Here is a 27,112-nt window from a genome sequence, read left to right on the forward strand (position 1 = left end):
AAGAGCAACAAGTGCTTTTAACCTCTGAGCCATCTCTCCAGCCCCTGCATTTGGGATTCTCGCTAAATGGTAAAAGACTAGCTTCTTGCCACGACAAAAGGGGAACAATGGGTATGTTAATTTGTTCTAGTACAGTGTCCTTTGTATTATCCACATATATCCTTCTGTAACATCTTTTACATACTTAAATACACAATGACTTTTTTTTTCCTGTACTGGAGATGGAACTGAAGGCCTCAAGCTTGTCTGGCAAGTGGTGGATATCAAGAGAGATATCCCAAGCCCCTAATAAAATTTACTTTTAAACCAACAACTTTAAGAGTGAAAATGGAGTGTTTAGGGATAAAGAGACCAGGGAGATCTAGCCTACTGAGGACATTAGATTCCACTGACCTCCTCAGACCTCAAGCCGCTAAATAAAATAGTTTTATCACCCAATATTATATAATTTTAAAGAACACTCTATGTGCTGGTGGGAGTCACTTGTACAGCCACTTTTTGGATCAGTCTGGAGATTCCTCAACAAAGTAGATATGGACCTACCACATGACCTAGCCATACCACTCCTGGGCATAAGCCCTAGGGAATCTATGTCCTACAATAGAGACACTTCCTCATCCATGTTCATTGAAGCTCTAGTCACAATAGTTAGAAAACAGAGCCAGCCCAAATGTCTATTTTTGATGAGTAGATAATGAAAATTTATGCAACTATGGAAAAAAATGAAAGTATAAAACTTGCAGGAAAATGGATATAACTGGAAATTATATCAAGCGAGGTAACTGAGGCTGAGAAAGGCAAACATCACCTGTTTTTTCTTATATATGGATCCTGGCCTGAGTCTTTTGTTTTGTGTGTTTATCTGGAGTATCTAAGAAACCAGAATGGGAACAATAGTGTAGAAGTCACTGGAAGGTAAGCAAGACAGCACCATATAGTTTAAATGGGAGAGAGATGATGCTGAAAGTGGAGAGTGTCAACAAAGAGAGGAGCGGGGATAAAGGAGGCGAGGGACTGGGGGTGGAGGGCAAAGGTCAGACAAAATAAAGAGGGTATGAGAAAAACACAAGGTAACCGATTATTAATTAAAAAACAAGGCAAAGTCTGAAGGCAGTAGCTCTAAGACTAGACTATGTAGGTCCAAGAATCAACAGGTCACTAAACAGAAACTCCAGTGCCAAATATGGGATGCCTTTGTAGGAGATGGCCAGAGGCTCCAGAGGCCACCAAAACAATGCAAGCTCTTGCCATTTCTCTTGGCTACCCACCAAAACTAGCTGGTATGACCCTACTGCTGTATATATATACTAAACCTTGGATACAAGGTGTAGAGAAATCAAGTTAAAACTGGACTGGAAGACTTGTCTCTGCTGGCTGGATCTCATGGTGCCAGATGGTGTAATGCAGGTAACTGTAGGGTAAAGCCATTGATAATCTAATCCAGCTTCTACATCTATAAACCATATCAACCTGTCAGGCAAGATGTGTTAACTGGCGAGATGGTAGTGGGATATTACAGGAATGACAACTAAGGGAACAGAGGTCATAAGAGCCAGACAGAAGTTTAGGTAACATGGTACTAGTGTGGACATCAGGAATGACTTAGTTCAAACAGACACCACTACAGTATATTCAAACAACCATCAGTAAACAATCAAGGTGACTGTTATATAACTCATTATGTAACCAGCTGTGGAAAGAAGCCACTTTTGTGTGTTCTCAATAAATGTCCTTGGGACCAAGGATGCATACTCTTGCCTATAATAAAACATGTATTATTTGTCAGCCACTCTGTTCATCCGCTAATCTCTCAGCTCCCCTCAACCCTCCATCCCCAGACCCTGAACTCTGAACTGGGCTCCATGACCAATGAACGGCTCCCTAACTGAATTTGGGACTTGCTCTACAAGAGGAATTTCATACCTAGCACTATAAGTCTGGTTCAAAGCCATGACTGAAGAGGTCTTAGACCCATCAGCAGAACATAAAGTGGCCACTTAGCAGAAAATATCTCCTAAATAGCTATGCTTATACCCACAGACCAATACTTAAACAGAGTCTTCTTCTTGCAGCAAATGAAGACAAACACAAAGGCCCAGGGCTGCACAGAACATGAGAATAAAGACACATTTACATCACCCCCTTAATGTTTGGAGAACACGGGAGAAGAGAAGATGGAAATAATGCAATAGCCAGAGGATGAGGGAAGGGGCGGTAAAATACCATCTCCCAAGTATGGCAAGGTCACAGCAACCACAAACTCATGGCAACAGTGTACATTGGCACTGGGTCCACAGAAAACAGGTCCTCCTAACAGTCAGGTACAGAAGGGAAAGGATTCATGTTTGCCTACAACATACTGCTGCTCTAAAAGCAACCAAAAGATTCTGGAGAGGCATAGTATCTAGCTGCATACCCACTAGTGAGCCCGTAGACTCTGGAGGTTAATCACACAGATGGCACTAGTAAAATTCTAAAACACAAAACAAAGTCAAACTAGTAAATGGGGAAAGTGATTTGCAGGAAGAAGGGGCTAGCAGAACTGGGAGAGAAATAGGAAAGAGGAGGGAGTAACCAGAATACAATATATATGTAGGAAATCATGAAAGAATCAACTTCACTAGTGGGCCAGGCATAGTGGTACTCAGGAGATAGGGCCAGGCAGATCTCTGTGAGATTGATGCCAGCCTGGTCTACAGAGCAAGTTCCAAGACTACAGGGAGACCCTGTCTCAAAACAAACAAAAAACGAAGCTAGAGAGATGGCTCAGCAGATAAAGATGACTGCCACTAAGCCTGAAAACCTTAGTTTGATCCCCAAGATCCATAAGGTAGAAGTAAAAAACTGATCCCTGCCACCAAGCTATCTTCTGACTTATACAAATGATCTATTACACATGGCAAACTCCCATATACATAATGAAGTATAAAGCAAGTAAATTTTCATTAAAAATGTAATCATATAATTTTTCTTTCTTTTTATTTTATTTATTTTTTAGATTTTCGAGACAGAGTTTCTCTGCATAGTTTTGGTGCCTATCCCGTATCTCACTCTGTAGACCAGGCTAGCCTTGAACTCACAAAGATCCATCTGCCTCTGTCTCCACCTCCTGAGTGCTGGGATTAAAGACGTATACCACCACCACCCAGCCTCATATAATTTTTTTAATGGGACAACAACCCCCCCCCAAAAAAAAAAAACAGAGATATGAGACAGGTATTGCAATCAAACAACACATGGGAGACTGAAAAGGAGGCTCTGGAGTTCAAGGAAAACCAATACAAGAACTCAAAACGCCAGACGGTGGTGGCGCATGCCTTTAATCCCAGCACTTGGGAGGTGGAGACAGAGGCAGGTGGATCTTTGTGAGTTCAAGGCCAGCCTGGTCTACAGAACAAGATCCAGGACAGGCACCAAAACTACACAAAGAAACCCTGTCTCAAAAAACCAAAAAAGACCAGTTGAAGCTTTGTTAGTGAAAAATTAAAAATAATAAATTATGTAGTTCAATTAGCGCTAAGTAGGAACATAAAAGAAATCCCATTACCTGTCAGAACCTGGGTGAAATTCTGAAAGCAAGGAAGGTCGTCTTCGAAGCTGCTGCTGCTGCTGCTGCTGCTGCTGCTGCTGCTGCTGCAAAAGCTGTGATGCCTGACTAACTTCAATATGAGCAGAGCGATAATCAGGGACTGCAAACTCCTGGTAGTAAAATAATCATAAGTTAGCTATTAACTACAAATAAGAACACCATCATGAAGTTAAATCAAGTAATTAGGAACCAGTTAAATATGAAAACAAATAGCAATGACAAGTTTAATCCTTTAATGAGCTAATTTTTCACCAATATTTTAATTATTTCTAGTAAGATTTTTTGCCCCTTTAGGTATATGTGAGTGCCTGTTTTATGTATGCACACACGCAGGTGGATAACCTCAGAGCCCAGAAGGTGTTGGAACCTCTGGAGCTGGAATTATAGACGTGGGAGCTGAAAACCCAACTCTAGTCCTCTGAAAGAGCAGCAAGCATTCTAACCATTGAGTCATCATTCCAATTCCTTACTTATATTTTTTTACATTTATTTAATTTATTGTAGAAGTAGGAATAGGTTGTACACATGCCATGGCATATATATGGAGGTCAGAGGACAACCGGAGAAAGTCATTCAGAGGATCATAACATAGGTACGAAAAACACACCCACCACAACAGGTAACAGGCAATATCCTAAGAAATAGCACATCATTTCTCTGAAGTTAGAAATGACAGTCCTTTAGGTTTAAAGAACCAAGGAGAAAAGCTAAGGTAGTTTAAAATTAGTCCACAGTCGATACATTGAAAACTTTAGAGGGCTGGAAGACGGCTCGGCTCGGCAGGTGGAGGTCCTGCCTGCAGACGTGAAAACCTGTGCCCAATCCCTGGAACCCATATGGGGAAGGAAAGGATCAACTCCAGCAGACTGTCTGACCTCCACATATGTAGTGTGGCACACACACATACACATAAAAATAAATAATTCAAATTTAATTTTTTAATGTAGGAAACCAAGGATAATGATTTACTACATGTTCCAAAACACAAACCACAGGCTTCCTAAAACAAGGATCATAAGAAGAGCACTGGCTTATCAGCAGAAATGAACAGAAGCAGACAGGCGACAGCACAGAGCAGGTTCCAAGAAGAGCTTTGACTTTGTAAGTTCAGTAGCGAGAGCATCATTCACTCAAGAACAATCAAGTTTTCACAATTCCAGAACTCTGAAAACGTATCAGCCACTGACACTCTCTTAAAGATTTGGGGGTTTTGAATATTCAAAAATGAGTGGGAGGAAAAAAGACGATGCGACAGTGCACAGCAGCCTCCAGTTCCGATCATGTAACACGATCTAGACTGTCTCATGAGGATTGGGGGGGGGGTAACTTCAGAAAAATCAAATGGTAGAATCCAGATGGACACCAGAACATAGATCTAGAATCCCAGCACTCAACCTGGGCTACATAAGGAATTTAAGGCTACACAGTTAGATCCTGTCTCAAATAAATAGACAGACAGACAAATGGAAAACTCACAGAAACTATTTTCAGATAGAGAGCAACAGGCTGTATAAGATGTGACCTCTGAGAAAAAATTGTTTGTAACCTTTCTGCCTAGAATCAATTTTAAAGTCTACAGCTGGGTATTCAAACAGGGCTCCACAATCATGGTTATTGAAGACAGTGATAGAGGTTTAGAGAAGTCAGAATTTCTAAAGACCTCTACAGAGGAGGGAATTACATACAAAAAGATTCTTAAACAGGAATTTGGTTCTCTTAAGTCTTTGCAGAGAGTGAAAAGTCACAAGGCTGGATTAATACTGTTTCTGATCAAAGAACAATTAGGGGAACCTACCCCTTCAAGTTGTCCTCTGACTTCCATAAGCACACAGAGACACACACGGTAATATAAACAAACAAAACAGGAACACAATGATCCAGAAAATCAGCAATCACATGGATAGCACTGGAGCAAGAAGAAATAAAACTTGACACCCAATCATGATAAAAATTGTCAACCTAGGAACAGAAAGCAACTTCAGCCAAACAAGAGCATCGACAAAAAAAATGCAAGTTTTTCTGCAGAGACATACGGATATCCATTCTCATTCCAAATCAGAACCATATTTCAAAGGGGTCCTCAGTAATACTCAACTATATATGATTGATAAATGTGCTTTCTTATTCTCCAAGATGACCATTTCATTTTGTGTCTAATTTTATGTCAACTTGACACAAGCTAGAATCACTGGGAAGAAGGAACCTCAGTTGAGAAAATGCCCCACCACACTGGCCTATGGGGCATTGTCCTAACTGATGACTGATGTGGAAGGGCCCAGCACTGTGAGCAGTGTTGCCCCTGGGCAGGTGGCCCTGGGGTGTATAAAGAAGCAGGCTAAGCAAACCATGAGGAGCAAGTGCATAAGCAGCACTCCTCCATGGCTTCTGCTTCAGTTCCTGCCTCCAGGTTTCTGTCCTCACTTCTCCCAGTGAAGGAGTATGACCTAAGAATTGTTGAGATGAAATAAACCCTTTCTTCCTCACGTTGCTTATGGTCATGGTGCTTTATCTTAGCAAAAGAAATCCTAATTAAGATACATTTCTTCCTTTCCTTGTTTTGTTTTTGAGATAGAGTCTGGCTATGTAGTCCATACTGTCCTTGAACCTGGAATACACCTGCTTCCATTTACTGAGTTCCAGGGTCACAGGTAGATGCCACCACACCTAACATTCCTTTTGTACTTTTCTTTAAATCTCTTACATTGCTAGCTTTTGTCCAATAAGCTGGGAGCTTCACCTCATATTTCATTTTCAAAAGGTTAAGTTACAGAAACTTCCTCACCTTCCTACCATCAAATCTCTCGTTGAGGTAGAGGTATTTATTCTAAAACTAAGGAGAGACCAAATTATCTAGCCAGCTTAAACCAGAGCATGGAATGTAAATAAGCTGTTATTTTAGAGATTGTCAACAATTTACTCTTTTCTGTGAATTCCTACAATCACAATCAGAGCACAGGGCTAGTGAGATGGCTCAGCAGATGAAGGTACTAAGAGCCAAGCCTGAGAGCCTGAGATCAATCCCTGGAACCCACGCAGTAGCAAGAGATGACCGCCTCCAGCCCTCTGACCTGCATGCGTATGCTAGAGCATGTGCACATACAAAATAAAAAAATGTAAAAAAATAAGAGGGATATTTAATCTCTAAAATCTAGCAGAAAACCACAATAAGAAGACACATAGTTAAGTGGGGAGTGGTGACACACACCTTTAATTCTAGCAGTGAGGCCAGAAGCAGGAAGATCTCTGAGTTCAAGGCCAGACTGTTCTACAGAGTAAGTTCCAAGACAGCCAGGGTACACAGAGAAACCCTGTCTTTAAAAAAAAAAAAAAAAAAAAAAAAAAAAAAAAAAAAAAAAAAAAAAGATAATTAATTCTCAAACTTTGGCTCCTTGTAGATGACTAAAGGGGTGTGTCTCTGTGTGTGTGTGTGTGTGTGTGTTAAACATATAATTTTTGAAGACATATGTGTATATATATAAAGTATGCACCTATGTGTGTATGTATGTATATTTTTTAGATGAAGCCTCATTTAACTGTGGCAGGCTTCAAATTTGCTATATAGCCAAGGCTGGTATTGAACTCCCATCCTTCAGCCTCTGACCCTCAAGCGCTGGAATTATAGGCATGTTCCAGCATACCTGGCTGTGAATGATTCCTGCATGATTCTTGCCATTAGACAACCAGGGCTACACAGAGAAACCCTGTCTCAAAAAACCAAAAAAATAAAAATTTGAATTAAAAAATAAAAATAAATAAATGCCAGGCAGAGGTGATGCACGCCTTTAATCCCAGCGCTCGGGAGGCAGAGCCAGGTGGATCTTTGTGAGTTCAAGGCCAGCCTGGTCTACAGAGTGAGCTCCAGGACAGTCACCAAAACTACACGGAGTAACCCTGTGTTCAAAAAAAAACAAAATAAATGAATGAATGAATGAATGAAATAACAAGTACATTCCATTACTAGCCAATAAATCTATTACATAGAAAAGGTGAAACCACAAAGTACATATGTATCTTGAGCTAATATGACTTACCTGCTGGTGTCTGGTGCTGGGAAAAGTATACTGGACAGAATGTGAAGGATAACGACTTTGCTCTGTGCTGAAAGCTCCTTGGTTGGGAGGGTAGCCTGAACTTGACATTATCAGTAAAGACGTCCTCACTGGGCTGTGAGATCAAGTCCAACAAACAACCATGTTTCTAGAAAACAACCTATACAAGATGGGAAAAGAGAATTCATAAGTACTAAAACATGAAATGTCCTTCTGATAAATGATAACTATAGCTATACATACAAAACCACAATTGCCAGTCAAAATCCCTCATATATTTACTTAAAAGAAGTTATTAAAGCTTGATAAACAATGCATCATTTCCTCTACACAGACTACAGTGGATACACAAAGGCACTGCATCCCCTGAGACAGTGCAGAAACAGCTTTGACTTCTGCCTTTTCTTTCCAGGGTCAGTGTCCATGAGCAGCATGTGACTTTCCTTGTAAGGAAAACTTAATAAAGTTCTCCTTCACTTAATCCAGGCTAAGCAGATTTTTATTATAACCTTGGCAACAACCCAAATGTCATTCTATCAACTGATGATACAATGACAAGGGTATGAGGGGGTTATTGTTGTTTCCTAATCATGGTAAAACATATGAAACAGAAAAGTTACTGTTTCAACCATTTTTAAGTAAACTGTTCAATAGCATTAAATACATTCACACTTTCATGCATGACCTGTGTATACTATTTCTATTTAACATTTCATGTTGCCATAATAAAATTTTAAGAGTAAAGATAAAATGCTGTATTTTCTTTCTTTTTTTTTTTTTGTTTTTTTTTGTTTTGTTTTGTTTTGTTTTGTTTTTCAAGACAGGGGTTCTAAGTGTAACAGTCCTGGTTGTTCTGGAACTCGCTTTGTAGACCAGACTGGCCTTGAACTCACTGAGATCCACCTGCCTCTACCTTCCAAGTGCTGGGATTCAAGGCATGCGCCATCACCACTCGGCCAAAATGCTGTATTTTCTACACACCTCTGTATACCTATACCGTTCTAAACCACTGACACAGAATGACCAAGGCATACTACCTTACTTGAGAGGGCACAAGACAATAAGAAACAATCACTGGAGAGTAGAAAATACTACAATACTTATAATAAAGTGTTATAAATAAGATAATAAATAGGTGAACAGGATGGGCAATCTAGCCAGTCTAAGGTAGAATGTCCCATGTCCTAGTTTCTAAAAATGTAGTCTACATAAAAGTAATCTCTCAAGCCCAAGACCAAAGTAAACTTGACAAAGTCAGGAGGCTGAAGGAGATGGAGGGTGGAGCAGAGGTGAGGCTAGAAGAGAGCAGGATAAGCAAGTGGGTTGGGCAGGTTATCTGGAAATTAAGAGCCCTTTCTCATCTTCCTCTCCCTCTCCCCCCATCACTCACTCACTCCCCCCACCCCGTGTGTGTGTGTGTGTGTGTGTGTGTGTGTGTGTGTGTGTGTGTGTGTGTGTGTCTGACTGAGAGATTATTAATCACATCCATCTTTATTTATTATTTGTTCTGGAATGCTTGCTCCAACTTTTTAAAGACTTTCTCCATTCCTAAATAATGAAAAGATTAGACTTCAAGTTTTAGGTTTTTTTCTTTAATATTTATCCCCACCCCTATCCCTGAACCCAGGTTGCTCTGTGTAGCCCTGGCTGTCCTAGAACTCTCTCTCTGTGTAGACCAGGCTAGCCTCAAACTCACAGAGATCCACCTGCCTCTGTCTCCCCAAGTGCTGGGATTAAAGGTGTGCACCACCAGGCCCAGCTAACATTTATCTTCTTAAACACTCACAGGTTTTCTTTTCCCAACAATAGACATAACTGTGTTTTATTCCCTCACTGATAGTAATTATCCCAATAAAACACTTGGTGAATAAAATGTCCTCTCTGTTACTCTTTAGCAATTAAGTGACTATCCTGGAAAAACTCACATACTGACATTCAAAAGGCATTTACCGCAGCAACACAGTAAGAAAAGCTAAAGAAACTCTCAATTCCAGTTACTATCCTGTGTTATGTTCATATAATAAGGAACTGTACAGGAGGTACAGTAAACTATAGATACATATTTCAGAACAGATACAACTCTGTTGACATTTCATCATACTGTCATATACTACAAACAAAATACTTATGGTTTTTAGTACTCATTCAATTTAAAAAGCACCTACTCGGGGAGAATAATTACATCTCAGGAAGGAAGGAGTACCATCTATAACACTGTTTCTTCAAAACTGAGGAACTGGCAAGATGGCTCAACAGAGAGCAGCAGCTGTGGCCCAGCATGGCAACTGGAGTTCCATCACCAGAACCCCCACGGTAAAGGAAGAGACCTTGTCTTACTTTCACAGGTGCATGACAGAACACGTTAAAAACACAATTTTTTTTTAAAAAATAAGTTTTTAAAGCAGAAGCAAGTAAAATAAAATGTTGCTTCCTTGAACACCAACAATATGCAGACAACTATTAGTTATACTGCTCTCTGCACATTTTTTAATTTATTATCTCATGTGAGTGGGCGATTAGCCTGAATGCATGCATGTCAAGCACATGCAGGAGGAAGTCAGAGTGAGGTGTTGAATCCCTTGGAACTGGAGTTATGGATAGCTGTGAGCCACCACAGGAACTAAACCTGGGTCTTCTACAGCAGCAAGTAGGCAGGTGTAATGGCACAAACCTTTAATCCCAGCACTCGGGAAGCAAGGCAGGGAGATCTCTGAGTTCTGAGTTCGAGGCCAGACTGGTCTACAGAGCGAATTCCAGGATAACCAGGGCTGTTACACAGAGAAACCCTGTCTTGAAAAAACTTTTTTCTTTTCTCATTTATTATTACATGTGTGTGCACGTGCATGCGCACATGTGTGCACACATATAACACAGTACGTGGTGGTGTGGTGGTGGTGGTGGTGGTGGGTGGTGGTGGTGGTGGTGGTGGTGGTGGTGGTCAGAGAATAACTCTGTGCAGTCAGACTTCTTCTACCTTTACATGGGTTTCAGAGGTCAAACTGGAGTCCCCAGGCCCATGGAGCCAGCATTGTGCTTTATAGCTAAGTCATCTCACAGACGACATGAGGACATTTTTACACCGAGAGAGACAAGTTTCCCTTCACTGCACACTGTAGTTGCTTCTCTTTCAAAGCCTTTGCCTTTTGTGTAGAACACATTTCCTCTTTCACTCAAGTACTGGACTCTTCTTTTCAGGTCCAATAAAAACTCTGAGCAGAGTTGGGCAGTACTGGCGCATGCCTTTAGTCCCAGCACTTGAGAGGCAGAGGCAGGTCAATCTCTGAGTTCAAGGCCAGCCTGGTCTACAGAGTGAGTTTCAGGCCAGCCAGGGCCATACAGAGACCCTGTCTCCAAATAACAACAAAAACAAACAAACAAACCAACCTCTGGGTGAAGCCAGGCCTTATAGCACAGGTTTATAATCCTAAACACTCTGGAAGCCTATCTAGGATACAAAACAAGTTCAAAGCCAGCCTGAGCAATAATTAACAAGCCTCTGTCTCAAAGAAAAACCCTCCAGAAGAAAACATAAATATTGAATTCAAAAGGGAGACGAGATGTCTTTCTACTAGTAGATACTCCTATCCTAGAGCATAATTACAGGTTTTGCTCCAAGAGAGCAAATAAAGTAAGGATGAGTATAATTAAGATAGGAATACTTTACAAACATGATTGAGAACTATTTTATATATATTGTGAAAAAAGATACATGTAGAATGTATATAGAAATTCCATTTGAATAACATAAAAATATGTAAAAATTTCCATGAAAAAGATTTCATATGTGTGTGTGTTGTGTGTGTGTGTGTACACACACACACACACACACACACACACACACACACACACACTAATTTGGGGCAATAATTATATGTTAAGATTAAAAATATATACACAAATGTATGCATATACTATGTGTATGTAACACATATATATCTATTACCCCCTCCATTTAATATTTTGTGACCCCTAGCCACATTAGCTTTTTGTTTTTAAGATAAGACGGGTCTCATAAGCCAGGACATCCCTGAACTGACTATACACCTGAAGATGACCTTGACCTTGCTTGGTCTATCTTCCCAGTGCTAGGAAGGCACTCTACCAACCAATGGTACTTCCCCAGTCCACCAGTTGTTTTCTACACTAGCTTTGTTGGTGGTGTTCTCCTCCATGCTGGGCATTAAATCCAGGCCTCTGTACCTGCTAGGCAAGGATACAGGCTTGGGGACTGACTGATGATCAGTGAGCAAACTTGGGCCAATTTCACCGTTTTTTTTGTTTGTTTGTTTGTTTTGTTTTTCATTCTTTACCCAATTAGGCTTAGAAAATAAAGTTTTCAGAAGTGTTTTCAATCTAACTTGAAAACAACTTTGAGAAAAAACTTTAAAAATCATCTTAGAGCATGGCTAGCTGTTTCCTCTGCCTGTTTCCTCCAAGACCCAAGGCATGCAAGTCAGCAAATGTGAGGGAGGGAGGTTTTGAGATCAACCCGACTAACAGATTGTATAGATCCAAAGAATGGATCAATCATCAGTGGCAACAGGAGACACTGATGCTTTCTACCGTGCTTTGTAGCTTAGGTAGCAAGCGAGAATTTACTCATGTCTTGGCCACTTGGCTAATACCAAGTACCACTCAGCTTCACATGAATTTCTGACCTGTTAGGCCACTGTTAGAAAAATAATTGGAATGATCATGGCTAACATTTTTCCTTTTGCCTTTTTGTTATTTATAGAAATATATATATATCACTGGGCATGGTGGTACAAGTCTTTAATCCTAGCACTTGGGAGACAGAGGCAGGTGGATCTCTGTGAGTTCAAGGCCAGCCTGGTCTACAGAGTGAGTTCCAAGATAGCCAGGTCTCTATAAAAAAAACGCTAGGAAGGAAGGAAGGAAAGGAAGGGAAGGAAGGGAAGGAAGGGAAAGGAAGGGAAGGAAGGGAAGGAAGGGAAGGAAAGGAAGGAAAGGAAGGAAGGAAAGGAAGGAAGGAAGGAAGGAAGGGAGAGAGAGAAAGAAAGAATGAAAGAAAAAGAAAGAAAGAAATATATATATATATTTCTAAGGAAAGAAAGAGAGAGAGAGAGAGAGAGAGAGAGAGAGAGAGAGACAGACTACAAAACCATGTGATAACCCAGGTGTAGCGCTGCATGCCTATAATCCCAGCCTTTGGGGAGGATAAGGCAAGAGGTTTATGAGTTCCAGGCCGGCCTGAGATATGTACAAAGACCCTATGACACAGAACAACTAAGAGCAAAAGTAGAAGTGAAAGGAACCCATGTGGTATAAGGGGTTTTGTTTTATTGTTTTAATTTACAGTCTAATGTTCACCATCTGTCACCTACATTCAATATCACTGTACATTGACTGACTGGTTTTAATCTTTTGTCAATAATACTTCAGAATGTCCTATATTTTGAGGAATAATTTTAGTCAAGTTTAACATCTGTGGTGGTTTGAAGAGGTATGACACATAGACTCATGTTTTTGAATGCTTGGCCCATAGGGAGTGGCACTATTAGGAGGTGTGGCCTTGTTGGAGTAGGTGTGGCCTTGTTGGAGGAAGTGTGTCACTGTGGGGGCGGGCTTTGAGGTCTCAGATGCTCAAGCTAAGGCCAGTACAGTCTCTCCTGCTACTGCCCGTGGATCAAGATGTAGAACTCAGCTCCTTCTACCTGCAAGCTGCTGTGTCCTGCCATGATAATGGACTAAACCTCTGAAACTGTAAGCTAGTCCCAATTAAATGTTTTCCTTTATAAGAGTTGCCATGGAACCAGGCGGTAGCACATGACTTTAATCCCAGCACTTGGGAGGCAGAGCCAGGCGGATCTCTATGAGTTCAAGGCCAGCCTGGTCTACAGAGTAAGATGCAGGACAGGCACCAAAACTACACAGAGAAACCCTGTCTCAAAAAACCAAAAAAAGAAAAAAAGAAAAAAAAAAAAAAGAGTTGCCATGGACATGGTGTCTCTTCACAGCAATAGAAACCCAAACTAAGACAATTATCTCAGAAATAAAATAACCCATCCCAACATAACCAATAAGTAGCTAAATAACAGGACTACCCCTTAAAGGCATACAAATTTGTGGGTTACAGCAGCCTATTCCAATCTCATTTAACTGCAGCCTGGAGGTTTTTATAACGCCCCCATCCTCAAAACTCATCCATAACACAAAACAGCAAGTGTTCAGACCTTCTGTTTCCTAATTAGTGAACTTCTCTCAAACATCTCATCCAGAAGTCAAAGATACAAAAGCAAAATCTCTGATTCAGTAAGAATGTGCCAATCTGGAGTCTCTCTTTTCAGGTCCCCTAACATTCCATGTTTCCTTCTACTACTCAGTCCAGTCCTGAAGCATTAAGACACCTCTACAAAATATATGCCTTGCAGTTCGAAACCAAATGGAATGAAAAATTCCATTTAAAGCTAGAGCTAAAAGGAAATATGGCACTTTTAATGCCAATGTCAAACTATAAATTCCATTCTTTTTTAAATTATTTTTACATTTGTTTATTGGGTGTGAATGTATGTATCTGTGTTGGTGGGTGGGTGCATGGCAGAGGACAATGTGTGGGAGTAGTTTCTCTCTTTCCATCATTTGTGCTCTGGGGATTGAACTCAGGCTGTCAGTCCTAATGGCAAATGCCCTGACCTACTGAGGTATCCCATGGGCTGTATATTCAGTTCTTGGGACAAAACCCAATAACTCAGCATGCTTGACTCATGAAATGTAAAAGTTTTGTGAAGTCTTTAAGAAACCTGATCAAGCCAGGTGTCAGGGTGCACCCCTGTAGTCCCAGCAGTCAGAAGGTGGAGACAGGAAGATCACAAGTTCAGGGTAAGCCTTTGTTGTCACAGCACCTCTGAGGCCAACCTGGGCCACATAAGACCCTGTCTCCAAAATTAAAAGGGAAAGTTAAAAAGAAACCAAGATTTTATAAGCAACTAACTCATATAAATTTCAACACACACAATGCTTTAGGCTGAAAATGTTAAAACTAGATGTCACTGTTATGAGAAGAGCACATCTTGTCTGAATGCTACAGAGCAATAAAACCAGACTCTAATGTCCTACAAACAGATAATAAAACAAACAAACAAAAATGGCAAAATGAGCCAGGCATGGTATTGCATGCCATTAATTCAAGCACTCAGGAGATAGAGTCAGGCAGTTCTCTATGATTTTGAGGCCAGCCTGTTCTACATAGTGAATTCCAGGACAGCCAGGGCTACATGGTGAGACCCTGCGTCAAAATAAAAAGGCAAACAAAAACAAACAAAAAATGGCAAAATGAAATTGGTCTGCTTAGATATCTGTTTGAATCTTCTCATATAACACTCACACCATGAAACAACAAAATTTCAAATACAATCTGCCAAAAAGAAAAGATTAATACTCCTCTTACCAGGAACTCCTGGCTTTTAGCCTATAGCCTTTGCATAACCAAAATGTACTTGGACAGGTTTCCAAGGTGGCCTACACTATCTTGGAAAATATCTAAAAATATACTTCTTTGTGGCAAGTCTGCAGATGACTCTTCAGATAAGAGTGACTCTACCAAGGGTCACAGTGGAAATGAAAACCATATTTCACCAATGTGGAAAAAAGATCCTACAAAGTATGTAGCTCTATCTTTAACTTTTTAGATTATTCTATTTTATATGTATGAGTGTTTTGTCTACATGTATGTATGCACAGCACATGAATGTCTGGTACCTGTGGAGGTCAGAAAAAGGCATCGGATCCCCTGGAAACTGAGCTACAGAAGGTTATGATCCACTATGTGAGTGCTGGGAATCAAACCCAAGTCCTTGCAAGAGAAATAAGTACTCTTAACTGCTAAGCCATCTTGCCAGCCTCTAGAGTTCAACTTTTAACTGGTAAAATAATAAAACCTGATTTAAATAAAATAATATATATATTTATATATACACACATAAATATATGTGTGCAATAGAGTAGAAGACACAGAAGAATGTCCTCTGTGGTATGGTTAAAAAAAAAAAAAACTATACAAACTATTAGAATTTTACTGATTCTCAGAGAATGGCCCAAGACTCTAGTCTAACCTCAAAAGAATGTTTAGGCAGGCTAAACACCAGTTTCAAACTAACTAAAACTTTCCAGACTGGGACTGGTTTAAAAAAAGCCCACATCTGGAAGTCTGGATTCCAGAAGAGAATAGAAACTAGAAATCATCTAAGCAAATTCTGTAATTCGTAAAGTACTACAATAAATTTTCCCTTATAATATAAAGCATTATTGTTAAAAAAGAGAAGTCACACATGACATACCCTTTTATGACGGTATAATGTCTTACTTACGAGACAGATAAATGGGGCTGGCTAGATGGTTTGGCAGTACATGCTACTAAGTCTGGTGTCTTAAGTTATATCCAGGGACAAGCATGATGGAAGGAGAAAACAGTCTCCCAAAAGCTGTCCTCTGAACTCGACAACCTGTGCTGAGGCATGCACAGATCCATGCATAACATACACAAACATATAAGTAAGTAAATATTTCTTTCAAAAACAAAACACTTAGGGATAGAGAGATGGCTCAGCAATTAGAGCATTTACTGCTCTTACAGAGGACCAGGGTTCTGTTCCAACACCCAAATGGAGGATCAAAAACACTTGTAACTCCAGTTCCCAGGGGATTTAATGCCTCTTCTGACCTCTGTGGGCAGGTACACACACATGCACACAAAATTAGATAGATAGATAGATAGATAGATAGATAGATAGATAGATAGATAGATAGATAAAAATAAACGGCATATCGATGAATGGAAGCTAAAAAGAAAATCAAGTTAAATTACCCTAGCCTCCACAAAGTATAATACTAAAAGAAAAACTTTAATAAGGATATTAATTGGTGGACTTGCAGTAAGCATTCAAAAAAGAACTCATAAGTAAAAGAGAAACAGAGCTCCTTTATTCATAAAGTGAAAAGCAAGATTCCGAAGACAGTAGCGCTAAACAGTAACTATAAAACTGACCACTTTGTGGTGTGGATATATTACATTGAGCTAGTCCTCTTAAATTAACAAACAAACAAAAAAACAATTAACTATAAGAACAGAATAGCTACGTTGAGGTAACACATACCTTTAGTCCCATTAAAGGCAAGAGAACTCACTCATCTCTGTTAGTTCAATGCCAGGCTGGTCTACTTAGAAAGTTCCAGCCCAACCAAGACTGCAAAGTGAGGCCTTGTCAAAACAAAAACCACAACAACGAAATATAAATAAAAATTTAAGTATAATCTTAATAGAGAAAAAAAGAAAAGAAATGTCAAAACTAAACAGATGACTACATGCTAATTCTATCCTCGAGAAACACAAAAAAGGATTCTGTATTAAGATCAGGATTTAGGGGCTGGAGAGATGGCTCAACAGTTAAGAATACTGGCTGCTCTTCCAGAGGACCTAGGTTCAAATTCCCAGCACTCATATGGCAGCTTACAACTGTCTATAACTCCAGTTCGAGGGTAATCCAACACCCTCATACAGTCATACATGCAAGCAAAAGACCAATGCACATAATTTTTTTAAATATTTATAATAAAGATATATATATATATATTATTAAAAAACAACAACAGGATTTAACTTCCAGTGCTGAGGTAAACTAACAGACAATATCTAAGGAGAAGAAAGGGTTGCCTTTTTAAAATATATATATATATATATATTTATTATATACTACAGTGTACTAATGCTCTGGGCACATGAACTCATCTCCATATTCTGATCATACTATTACAACTAAAGTTGTAATTTCCAAGTCAGAGACTTCAAAGGTAGCTCATGTTCTTTGACCTCCCATTTCTTTTACTCCACCAATAAAGACAAACACAAGTCACTACGAAAGCTAAGACTATATAAACTAAGGTATATAACAAAATAAAGCGGAGGGTAGGAGGCATTTTATTTTAAATGGTATTTACTTAGTTCAACAGGGAGAAAACAAAACCAAATCATCAGACATCTGGGAGGGCACAGACTACTATGTTCTGTTCCCACGGCCACAGAAGCAAATAACAGGACTCAGTTCTCAGTAACATTCCAGCAGTAAGAGCCAACCTTCAGCCTTCCACATACACTTGAATGCCTCCCAGGCCTCTCCATCACAATTTCCTCCATCCAATTCCTCCTTATCTCTTGCTATTTAAAAAAAAAAGGGGGGGGGGATTTAGCTCAATGGTAGAGTGCTTACCTAGCAAGCGCAAAGCCCTGGGTTCCATCTTCAGCTCAAAAAGAAAAAAAAAATCTTATAACTGGACTTCCTACTTCAATCCTTTCTCCAACCAAAACTCAGATTATTCAAAAAAGAAAACTGAGTCAGAACATATCATTCTTCTAACCTAAGTTTCCTCAATGCTTTCCACAAACTACAAATAAAATCCAAACTACTTTGTGAAGTATTACTTGATTAGGCAACTACTCAGTCCAAACAACCCCAGCTTGCTCTCCACTGCTCACTGAGCTGCTGAGTCCTACCTAGCCTTAGGCCTTGGTCCTTCTTTACCCTTCATTCATTCATAGAACTGACTCACTCCTTGAGTCAAATCAGCTGCAGCCACCTCTTACAGCTTTTCCTATCACCCTACAGGGTCAGGTCTTACCAATTACTCTCACTCACTCAGAGTGCTTTCTGTGTTCTTCTATCATTATCTGAAATGGATGAGTTTAAATTCTTATCCTCACGACAATTAAAATTCCCCTAATTCCCTAATACACTTTGGAATAAGAAATAAATATGGAAGTATAGGACTTATTTGGCCAGGCGGTGGTGGCACACGCCTTTAATCCCAGCACTCAGGAGGCAGAGGCAGGTGGGTCTCTGTGAGTTCGAAGCCAGCCTGGTCTACAGAGTGAGTTCCAGGACAGCCAATACTGTTACACAGAGAAAGCCTGTCTCGAAAAATAAAAAATATTAATAAAAAATAAAAAAGTAAAGTTCATCCAAAGAATTCATGGACCAGAATAATCAAAGTCTGAAGTAAACACAATAAGCAACTAGTGACTAACCTTTCCAGCACTAAAAATCATAAAGCAATAGTAATGCAAAGGAAATTGTAATATACAAATTGAAAAAACAATTGGACAAATAAAAAAGTCTCAAACATACTTAGTAAGTAAATAGATTTAGTAAATTATAATACTTGCAATTCTAACCAATATTGAGTAAAAGCAATCAGATCATTCAATAAATTATGTTAGATCCTAAATTAACCTGTAAGCCCCACCTGCTCAAAGACCAGGCAACTTCCTGAGATTCTGGGAGTTGTAGTTCTTGGAAAAATAACAAAAAGCCTCATGGGAAAGTATGGTGGCCTATGGGTTTTGTCCATATAAGCACGGCCAACATGTGTCTGGGGGCCACACAGCTAGAAAGTTTCCAGATGGTGGTCCTGACCAAATTCCATCTTGGTCAGTATTTTAAATTTTAATAAAAGCTTGCTTAAATTTGGCAGAAATGGTAGAACTGGTTTTTCTGGCGAATTTCAGAATTAACAATTGACTGTTTAGGGAGAAAAACACACAGTTACATATATTCCCTCAAATGTATTTCTATTTTACTTCCTATACCAGAAAAAAAATAATTCAACATCAAATAATTACAAGTTTAAAAAAGAACAGGAAATCAAGCTGGGGGGGGGGGGCACATGCCTTTAAATTCTAGCACTCGGGAGGCAAAGGTAAATGGAGTTTAATAAGGCCAGCCTGATCTACAGAGTGAGTTCCAGGACAGCCAGGGCTACAAAAAGAAACCCTGTCTCAAAAAAGAAAAAAGGAAACTATAAAAATATCCAACTAAAATGTATCTTTTAAAATATCCAATTAAAATCTGTCTTTTAAAGATACAAAAAGATATGCAGTAAAAATCTTCCTCTCACTCGACCTCTCCTTTCTTGTGGAGGTTGTTTTCATGTATTTTGACACAGGGTCTCACACAGTTCATGATGGCCTCAAGCTCACTTGAAGGCAACACTGCTCTTGAATTCCTAGTCTGCCTCTTCCTCCCTAGAGCTGGGCTGTGGGCACGAGGCACCATATACTGCTTGGTAGTTTCCTACAGTAGACGTAGAACTCTATGCATTTTCACTTCTTCCTTCTCCCTCAGATGTGTGAACACTGACATTTGACATAACCATGCTTATTTTAGGCCTTTACTGTTAGAAAGCACAAGTTTTGTTAATGTTTCACTTACTTTCTTTAAAAACTATAAAAAATATATATTTTTATGTGTATGAGTATTTTTGCCTAAATGTATGTCTGTCCATATAGTACATGCATGCCTGGTGCCCATTTAATCCAGAAAAGGGCATTGGATCCTCTAGAACTGGAGTTACAGACAGTTGTGAGCTGCCATGTGGGTGCTGGGAACTAACTATACTAGGGTTCTCTAGAAGAACAGCTAGTGCTCCTAACCACTGAGCCATCTTGCCAGCCCCAACCCACGCCCTCTTCTTGAGCCAGGGTCTCCCAGTCTAGGTTGGTGTGAATCACATGTCAATCCTCCTCCCTTGGACACCCCACCAGCTTCATTCCAAATATGCCAAAAGCAATATAGATAGATGGACATGGTAGCTTATACCTGTAGTCTCAGAATCAATACCAAGTAAGAATCCTGATTGGGCTACTTAGTTCCAGGCCAGCTTGGGCTACAGAATGGAACACACACACACACACACCCCACACATACAAACACACACACTACAGGGCCTGTGTGACGGCTCAGCAAATAAGGTGCTTGCTGTTACAAGCCTGAAGACCTGAGTTCAATATCTGAACACACATACAAGTGAAAGGCAAGACTTACTGACTCCCAAAATTGTCCTCTGACCTCCACATATGCACTATGGCATGTTCACTCATCCATACACATCATACACATACACACAAAAACAAAAAGTACTTTAAAGTAATGCAAAATTAAATATCTTTGAATAGGAGTTCAAAGACATGATTATTATTACTTCAAACATGTTCAAAATTATGTTATCAATGTTATTGCCAAGGGGAATAAACTGCCTAAAAACATATTGTTCTGAATCTGAACTGTGTATGAGAGCAGAAATGTCAACAAAACAGTCTGGCAGTTATACAAATGCATGAGGAAAAGGACAGTGCACAATCATAATGATGATCTCATAACAATTTCAGAGCCTAACCTGGCATTATGGTGTGTACCTTAAGTCCCAGCTATTCATGCTGAGAAAGGATTCTTTTAACTCAGAAGTCAAAGTCAGCCTGGGCAACACAGCAAAGCCTTGTCTCCAAAAAAAAAAAAAAAAAAAAAAAAAAGATCCACAGTCTATTCTAAAGCTGAGGTTAGGTGGTAGTGTTGTATTTTTAAAACAGTGGGAAGGAGTCACACCATACAACAGGGCTCCCGTGGGAGGCTTACTGAAGGGAGGGGAGAAGTGGAGAGAAGGGGGCAGAGACCGGTCCCTGGGGACCAGAGCAAAGGAAGAGAAAGAGACAGAAATGGGAGTTGGGCAAGGGAAATGCACACATAGTGGTGCTCTTAGTGGCTGCAGCTGAGGACATATCCTGTCAGGACCCTAAGGGCAGGCCAGTACAGATGCCTCAATGCTAACAGGTAGATCAGTGGTACAGCACTTGCCTACTGTGAGCAAGGTCCTGGGTTCCATTTCTATACTGCCATACTGCAAATACACACACACACACACACACACACACACACACACACACACACACACACTCACACAGAGTCTACATTTCAAATATGCAAGTAGAAAAAGAAATCAAAATAGTTTGGTATCCTTGACTTTTCCCTTTGTTTCAGACTAACCTACCTGGATTTACTTCCATATTACATTACAGCCCTATAAACCAAGCACTCCAATTTCTAATTCGTATACTTTTCCTAACACTAAAATTACTCCCCAACTTCCTTCCCTGCATACCTATTAAAACATTCTTGCATCTGACATTACCTAGAACAAAAAATGCTATCATGGAAAAACCAATCTCCATTTTTACTTTCCCATCCTCACAAAAATCCCAATAAAAAATCAGGAGACCTCCTGACTGAAGTGTTACATCATCAAATCCCTGAAAACACAATTCATGTGGCAGGAATCCCCCCCCCAAAAAAAGAAATGCTTTAATAATTCACTGCTATTTCAATGACATAAGTACACTCCTATTTTTTTTGGTTTGTTTTTGTTTTTCTTTTCATTTTCTAGACAGGGTTTCCCTGTGTAGCTTTGGCACCTGTCCTGGATCTCACTCTGTAGACCAGGCTGACCACAAACTCACAGAGATCCACCTGGCTCTGCCTCCCAAGTGCTGGGATTAAAGTTGTGCGCCACCACTGCCCATCGCATGAGACATCTTCTATAGCAAACACACTAAAGCTAGCTCATAGGCTCTTATTTCTTTTTCTTTCTTTTTTTTTTTTTTAAGATTTTAATAAATCACCATGTAAGCGGGTCACTGATCAATCAGGGCTGCAGGACAAGGACTGGGGAGCCTTGTTTCTCCTGACAACCAGGTTCTTATTTCTTAGATACTCAACAAACTACTCCAGGGATGAGGTAAGGAAGAATTCTTTTTTTAATGATTTATTTTTATGTGCATTGGTGTTTTGCCTGCATGTATGTCTGTGTGAGGGTATTGGATCCCCTGGAACTGGAGTTACAGACAGTTGTGAGCTGCCGTGTGGGTGCTAGAAATTGAACCCAGGTCCTCTGGAAGAGCAGCCAGTGTTCTTAACCACTGAGCCATCTCTCCAGGCCCAAGGAAGAATTCTTTTAAAACTCAGATGTATATAGGCCTACAAGGTCTTAAAGTTTAAAGGAGACAAAATAGACATGCACTTCAGTATTCATATTATGAATCCATCAGCAACTTTCACGCCTGGCATGGAAGCTCCTGCCTGCAATCCCAGCACCACATTCTCAAAAAGAGCCTGAGTCAAATCCAGCCTCTCAGGACTCTATCTCAAAAACAAACAAACCCAGTAACAAAAAAAAAAAAAAAAAAAAAAAAATTAAAAAATAATCTCCACAACAAAAACATACACTTTTAGAGAAAAGGAAACAGGTCCCTGACTGAAGTGTTACATCATCAAATCCCTGAAAACACAATTCATGTAGTAGGGTTTGAGGGAGTAAGGTAGGACAAGAACAATCCACAAAAGAGGTCAGTTTAAGGAGGAAAAATACACCTCTTTTTTCTTTTGAGGGGTGGGGTGTGGGGGGAGACTGAGACAGGGTCTTGCTAAATAGTCCTGCCTGACCTAGAACTCACTATGTGAAACTGACTACCTTGGATTTGCTGTGATCCTCCTGTCTCTGCCTCCAGAGGATTACAGAGGTCAGCACCATATCCAATCTGAAAAAAAACTCATAATGAAATGCAAAAATAGGTAGACTTAATAGCTCATATGTTATAAATGAGCAAATATGCCATGCTTCAGTATTTATGTAAAGACTATGAACTTAAAGAGAGTAACGCAGCAAGGCATGGTGGTGCACACCTTTGATCTTGGCACTCCGGAGGCAAAGGCAGGAGGATCTCTAGGAGGTAGGCCAGCCTGGCCTACATGGTGAACTCCGTGATAGCCAGAACTATACAGTGGGATCCTGTCTCAAAAAAAGAAGGGAGCACTGGTGGGGGCGGGGAGGGAATAATACAGCTTTTCCTTTAAAATAAATTTGATGGCATGAGTGTTTGTAGAAAATTAATATTGCAGTGCTAGGGATACAGCTTAGTGGAAGGACACTTGCCAACATGCTCAAAAAGGCCCTTTCCAACAGCACTGGGATGGAGTGGGTGAGAAACAACAGGCAACAAACGAATCACAAATGAGCTTCTCACTGTAAAAATCAAGATGGGCCTGGTGCCACGTGCCTGTAATTCCAGCAAAAGGATTCAGAGATTGAACCCAGCCTGATCAGCAAGATCCAGCTTTAAAAAAATTTTAATGGGAGCTGGAGAGATGGCTCTGTAGTTAAGAGCACTTGCTGCTTTTCCAGACGACCTAGGTTTAATTCCCAAAACCCACATGGCAGCTCACAACCATCTGTAACTCCAGATCCAATGAATGGCTTCTTCTGGTCTCCACTGGGCACCAGACCAGGCATGCATGTGGTACACAGACATACATGCAGGCAAAACACTACACACATAAAATTAAAATTTTAAAAGAAATAAAAATTTCACCAGGTGATGGTATCTCACACCTTTAATACCAGCACTCAGGAGGCAGAGGCAGGAGGATCTCTGTGAGTTTGAGGCTATCCTATGCTACAGAGTGAGTTCCAGGACAGTCAGGGCTATACAGTGAAACAGTCTCAAAAAACAAAATAAAATAAAACAAAATGTTCATCAGAACATAGAAAAACTTAAGCAAACTAAGTAATTCCCAGCAACAACCATTTCAGTACCATTTTCTTTAAATTGTATATTCATTACAGAAATGTAATGTTATGAAGTATTTTACATTCAGTAACTACGCTGAACATTTGAAGTGATCTCCCATTTTCCAGCCAACTCAAATTTTGTTTTAAGTAAGAATCGATCATCAAAGCAAACTGCTCCCCAGATAATATGATAATAGATATATACATATCTATAATATGATATAGATATATATTATATATATGATATAGATAATATGATATAGATATACATATACATATACATACACACACACACCACACACGAGATGTCAGAAATGTGGCTTCTGATTCTGCCCAATAGCAACAATTTCAGCAGATCACTTCATTCTCAGTTATTCATGCTTTCAAAATATTCAAATATAAAACAAAACTAGATCTATATAGGGATGTTCGTTCTAGAATTCTATAAATTGTAAGCAATTTATTTTAACCAATTTAAATTATTTTTGAGAGCACAACTAAATGAAAGTTAACAGCAGTACGGAATTAAACTGAACACTACACAGACACACAGTGTTTTTGTTATGTCTCTGACTTTCCAATTCAAGTGGGTGGATGGGACAGGTTGTATCTGAAGACTATCCAAGTAACTGACCACAGGAGCTCCTGGGGTAGCAAAAATGGCTAAAGGATAGAATAGGGGAGGAAAAAAAAGACCACAAAAATATCAAAATAAAAAACAGATGATCCACATAGTTACTACTATACTGCAGTGGTTTTTCAACATTCCTAAGGAGGTCTGATAGAGAAAGAACTGTCCTCTTAACCATCAAAATTATTTTTGTATCCTCTAACACAAGAACAAAATATCAATTACACTTACACTGGCAACTTAGTTACCTGTGCTTATAATTCATTTAAATTAAAAAATTATTTAAATCAAAAGCTATTATTTATGCCTTTATAGCATTTAAGATAAGTGCTTCATACTGGATAAACAAATGAATGACTGAAAATATACAAGTCTCTGATCTTAAATATGTCTGTTCTTAGTAAATTCTGATCACCCTTTTTACTTACTTTTACATCATACTCTAATAAAATATAATAAGTGAACTAAAAGAACAGATGAGCCAGGAGGTGTGGCGCATGCCTTTAATCCCAGCACTCGGGAAGCAGAGGCAGGCGGATCTCTGTGAGTTCGAGGCCAGCCTGGTCTACAAAGCGAGTTCCAGGAAAGGTACAAAGCTACACAGAGAAACCCTGGCTCAAAAAACCAAAACAAAACAAACAATAAACAGATGAGGCAAGGTGCTATGGCACCCACCAGCTACTTGGGAAGCAGTGACATAAAATTCACTTGGTTCAGTTCTAGGAGGCCAGCCTGGGCAACACATACCATCTCAAGACAAAGACAAACAGGTAAGAGAGCTGGTGAGATGGCTTAGCAGGTAAAGGCACTTGCAATCAAGGCTGCCAACCAGATGCTAGAACCAAATCCTAAAAGCTGTCCTCAGACCGCCCCACACATGCCAGGGGCATGCACACATTCACACTTACAATAAATAAATGTACTTTTTAATAAGTAAAACAGAACAGATGAACGTAACTAAATATGTAAGAACAGTACCACTTCCAGGTACCAATAAAAATATAAAATTGTACCTAAGAGAGATTAAAAATGAGTAATAAAACACAAACACAGAGAGGGGGAACCTAAATAACAAATAGCCTGATATTCACCTACGTAAATCCCTGACCTATCCAAAGGCCTTTGATCTCCAAAACAAATGACAATGGCAAAGAATTCATCGTTTCACAAAAACAAGTAAATAAATGCATAAGTAAATCTTAAATGCTTTAAAAAAAAAAATGGAATGATTTAAATGTGCCTGGCCCTGGAACAAACTCCTACTCAATTAAATTCAAAGAAACAAGTTAACTTCCAGCATTTCATTTTGACTTTATTTTGAGAAAAATCCAAGATTTTTAGTTCACTATATATTTATTCATTTTTCTTTTATGTGTATGAGTGCCTACATGTATATATGTGCACCACATGTGTACCTGGTGCTCTTGGAGGCCAAGAGGACATTAGATCCCCTAGAACTGGAGTTACAGATAGCTGTGTGCTGTATGGGTGCTGGGAACCAAACATGGGCCTCCTACAAACACAAAAGGCACTCTTTACCACCGTCTCAACTCCAGTTCCAAGTTTACTTTATTTTTTTGAATACAAGATATCCACTTAAAAGTATGAATTATCAGCCAGGTGGTGGTAGCTCACGCCTTTAATCCCAGCATCACAAGGCAGAGGCAGGAGGATCTCTGTGAGTTCGAGGCCAGCCTGGTCTACAGAGCAAGTTCCAGGACACCCAGAGCTACACACAGAGAAATCCTGTCTCTGTGAAGAACAACAACAAAGTACGTATTATCTACGACTCCTCTTTTGCTCCTCTTCCTTCTTCTCTGAGACAGTCTCTCTATTTAGACCTTTTCTGACCTGGAATTCACTATGTAGAACAATCTGACCTCAAACTCACAGAGATCTGCAGTTAGTGTTAAGATTACCATGCCAGGCAATATATTCTTTTTTCAAATTGATGGGAGAGAATCATAGCTATGTAAGTATATTAGCAACAAGTATATTGTGGTGTTATAATCAGAATACATTTTTTTCTAACTACGTAAGAGATTTGCAGATAAGCCATTACTATCTCACAGAAACACAATCATTTTCATCTGTTTAAAGTAATTTTAAAACTTTTTTTTTTTTAAACAGGGTCATGAATACCCCAGGTTGGCCTCAAACTCAAGATACTGTTGTGGACAAGCTTGAACTTGCAATCGTCCTGCCTCCAACTCCTGAGTGGGCATGTGTCTGTTTTTATGTGGTGCTGGGGAATCAAACCTGGGGCGACATGCATGTTAGCTGAGCTCTATACCAACTGGGCTGCAGCCCCTGTCCAATTTCATAACTACTAACTCACAACAACCAAACCTGTGAGGTCAGAAGTTTTTCTAACATCATACATGAGGAAACTGAAGCACTGAAATGTTGAACGTGTTCTAAATGCCAGTTAATGGC

General features: G+C 39.7%; 1 protein-coding gene across 22 annotated transcripts in view; it reads right to left on the reverse strand.

Moving 5' to 3' along the window:
* The window catches only part of Ncor1 (nuclear receptor corepressor 1), a 152,924-nt gene that overhangs the window by 122,553 nt on the left and 3,259 nt on the right, over window positions 1-27,112 (reverse strand). For all 22 annotated transcript variants that reach the window (XM_037201359.1, XM_028857111.2, XM_028857112.2 and 19 more), the window contains exons 2-3: window positions 7,621-7,798; window positions 3,548-3,699 (exon numbers count right to left, since the gene is read on the reverse strand). In XM_037201359.1, the coding sequence (XP_037057254.1) occupies window positions 3,548-3,699; window positions 7,621-7,728 (260 nt within the window). In that variant the 5' untranslated portion in view covers window positions 7,729-7,798. The remainder of the gene's footprint in view (window positions 1-3,547; window positions 3,700-7,620; window positions 7,799-27,112) is intronic.

Source organism: Peromyscus leucopus, chromosome 8b (genome assembly GCF_004664715.2).
Source record: "Peromyscus leucopus breed LL Stock chromosome 8b, UCI_PerLeu_2.1, whole genome shotgun sequence".
Classification (NCBI taxonomy): Eukaryota; Metazoa; Chordata; class Mammalia; order Rodentia; family Cricetidae; genus Peromyscus; species Peromyscus leucopus.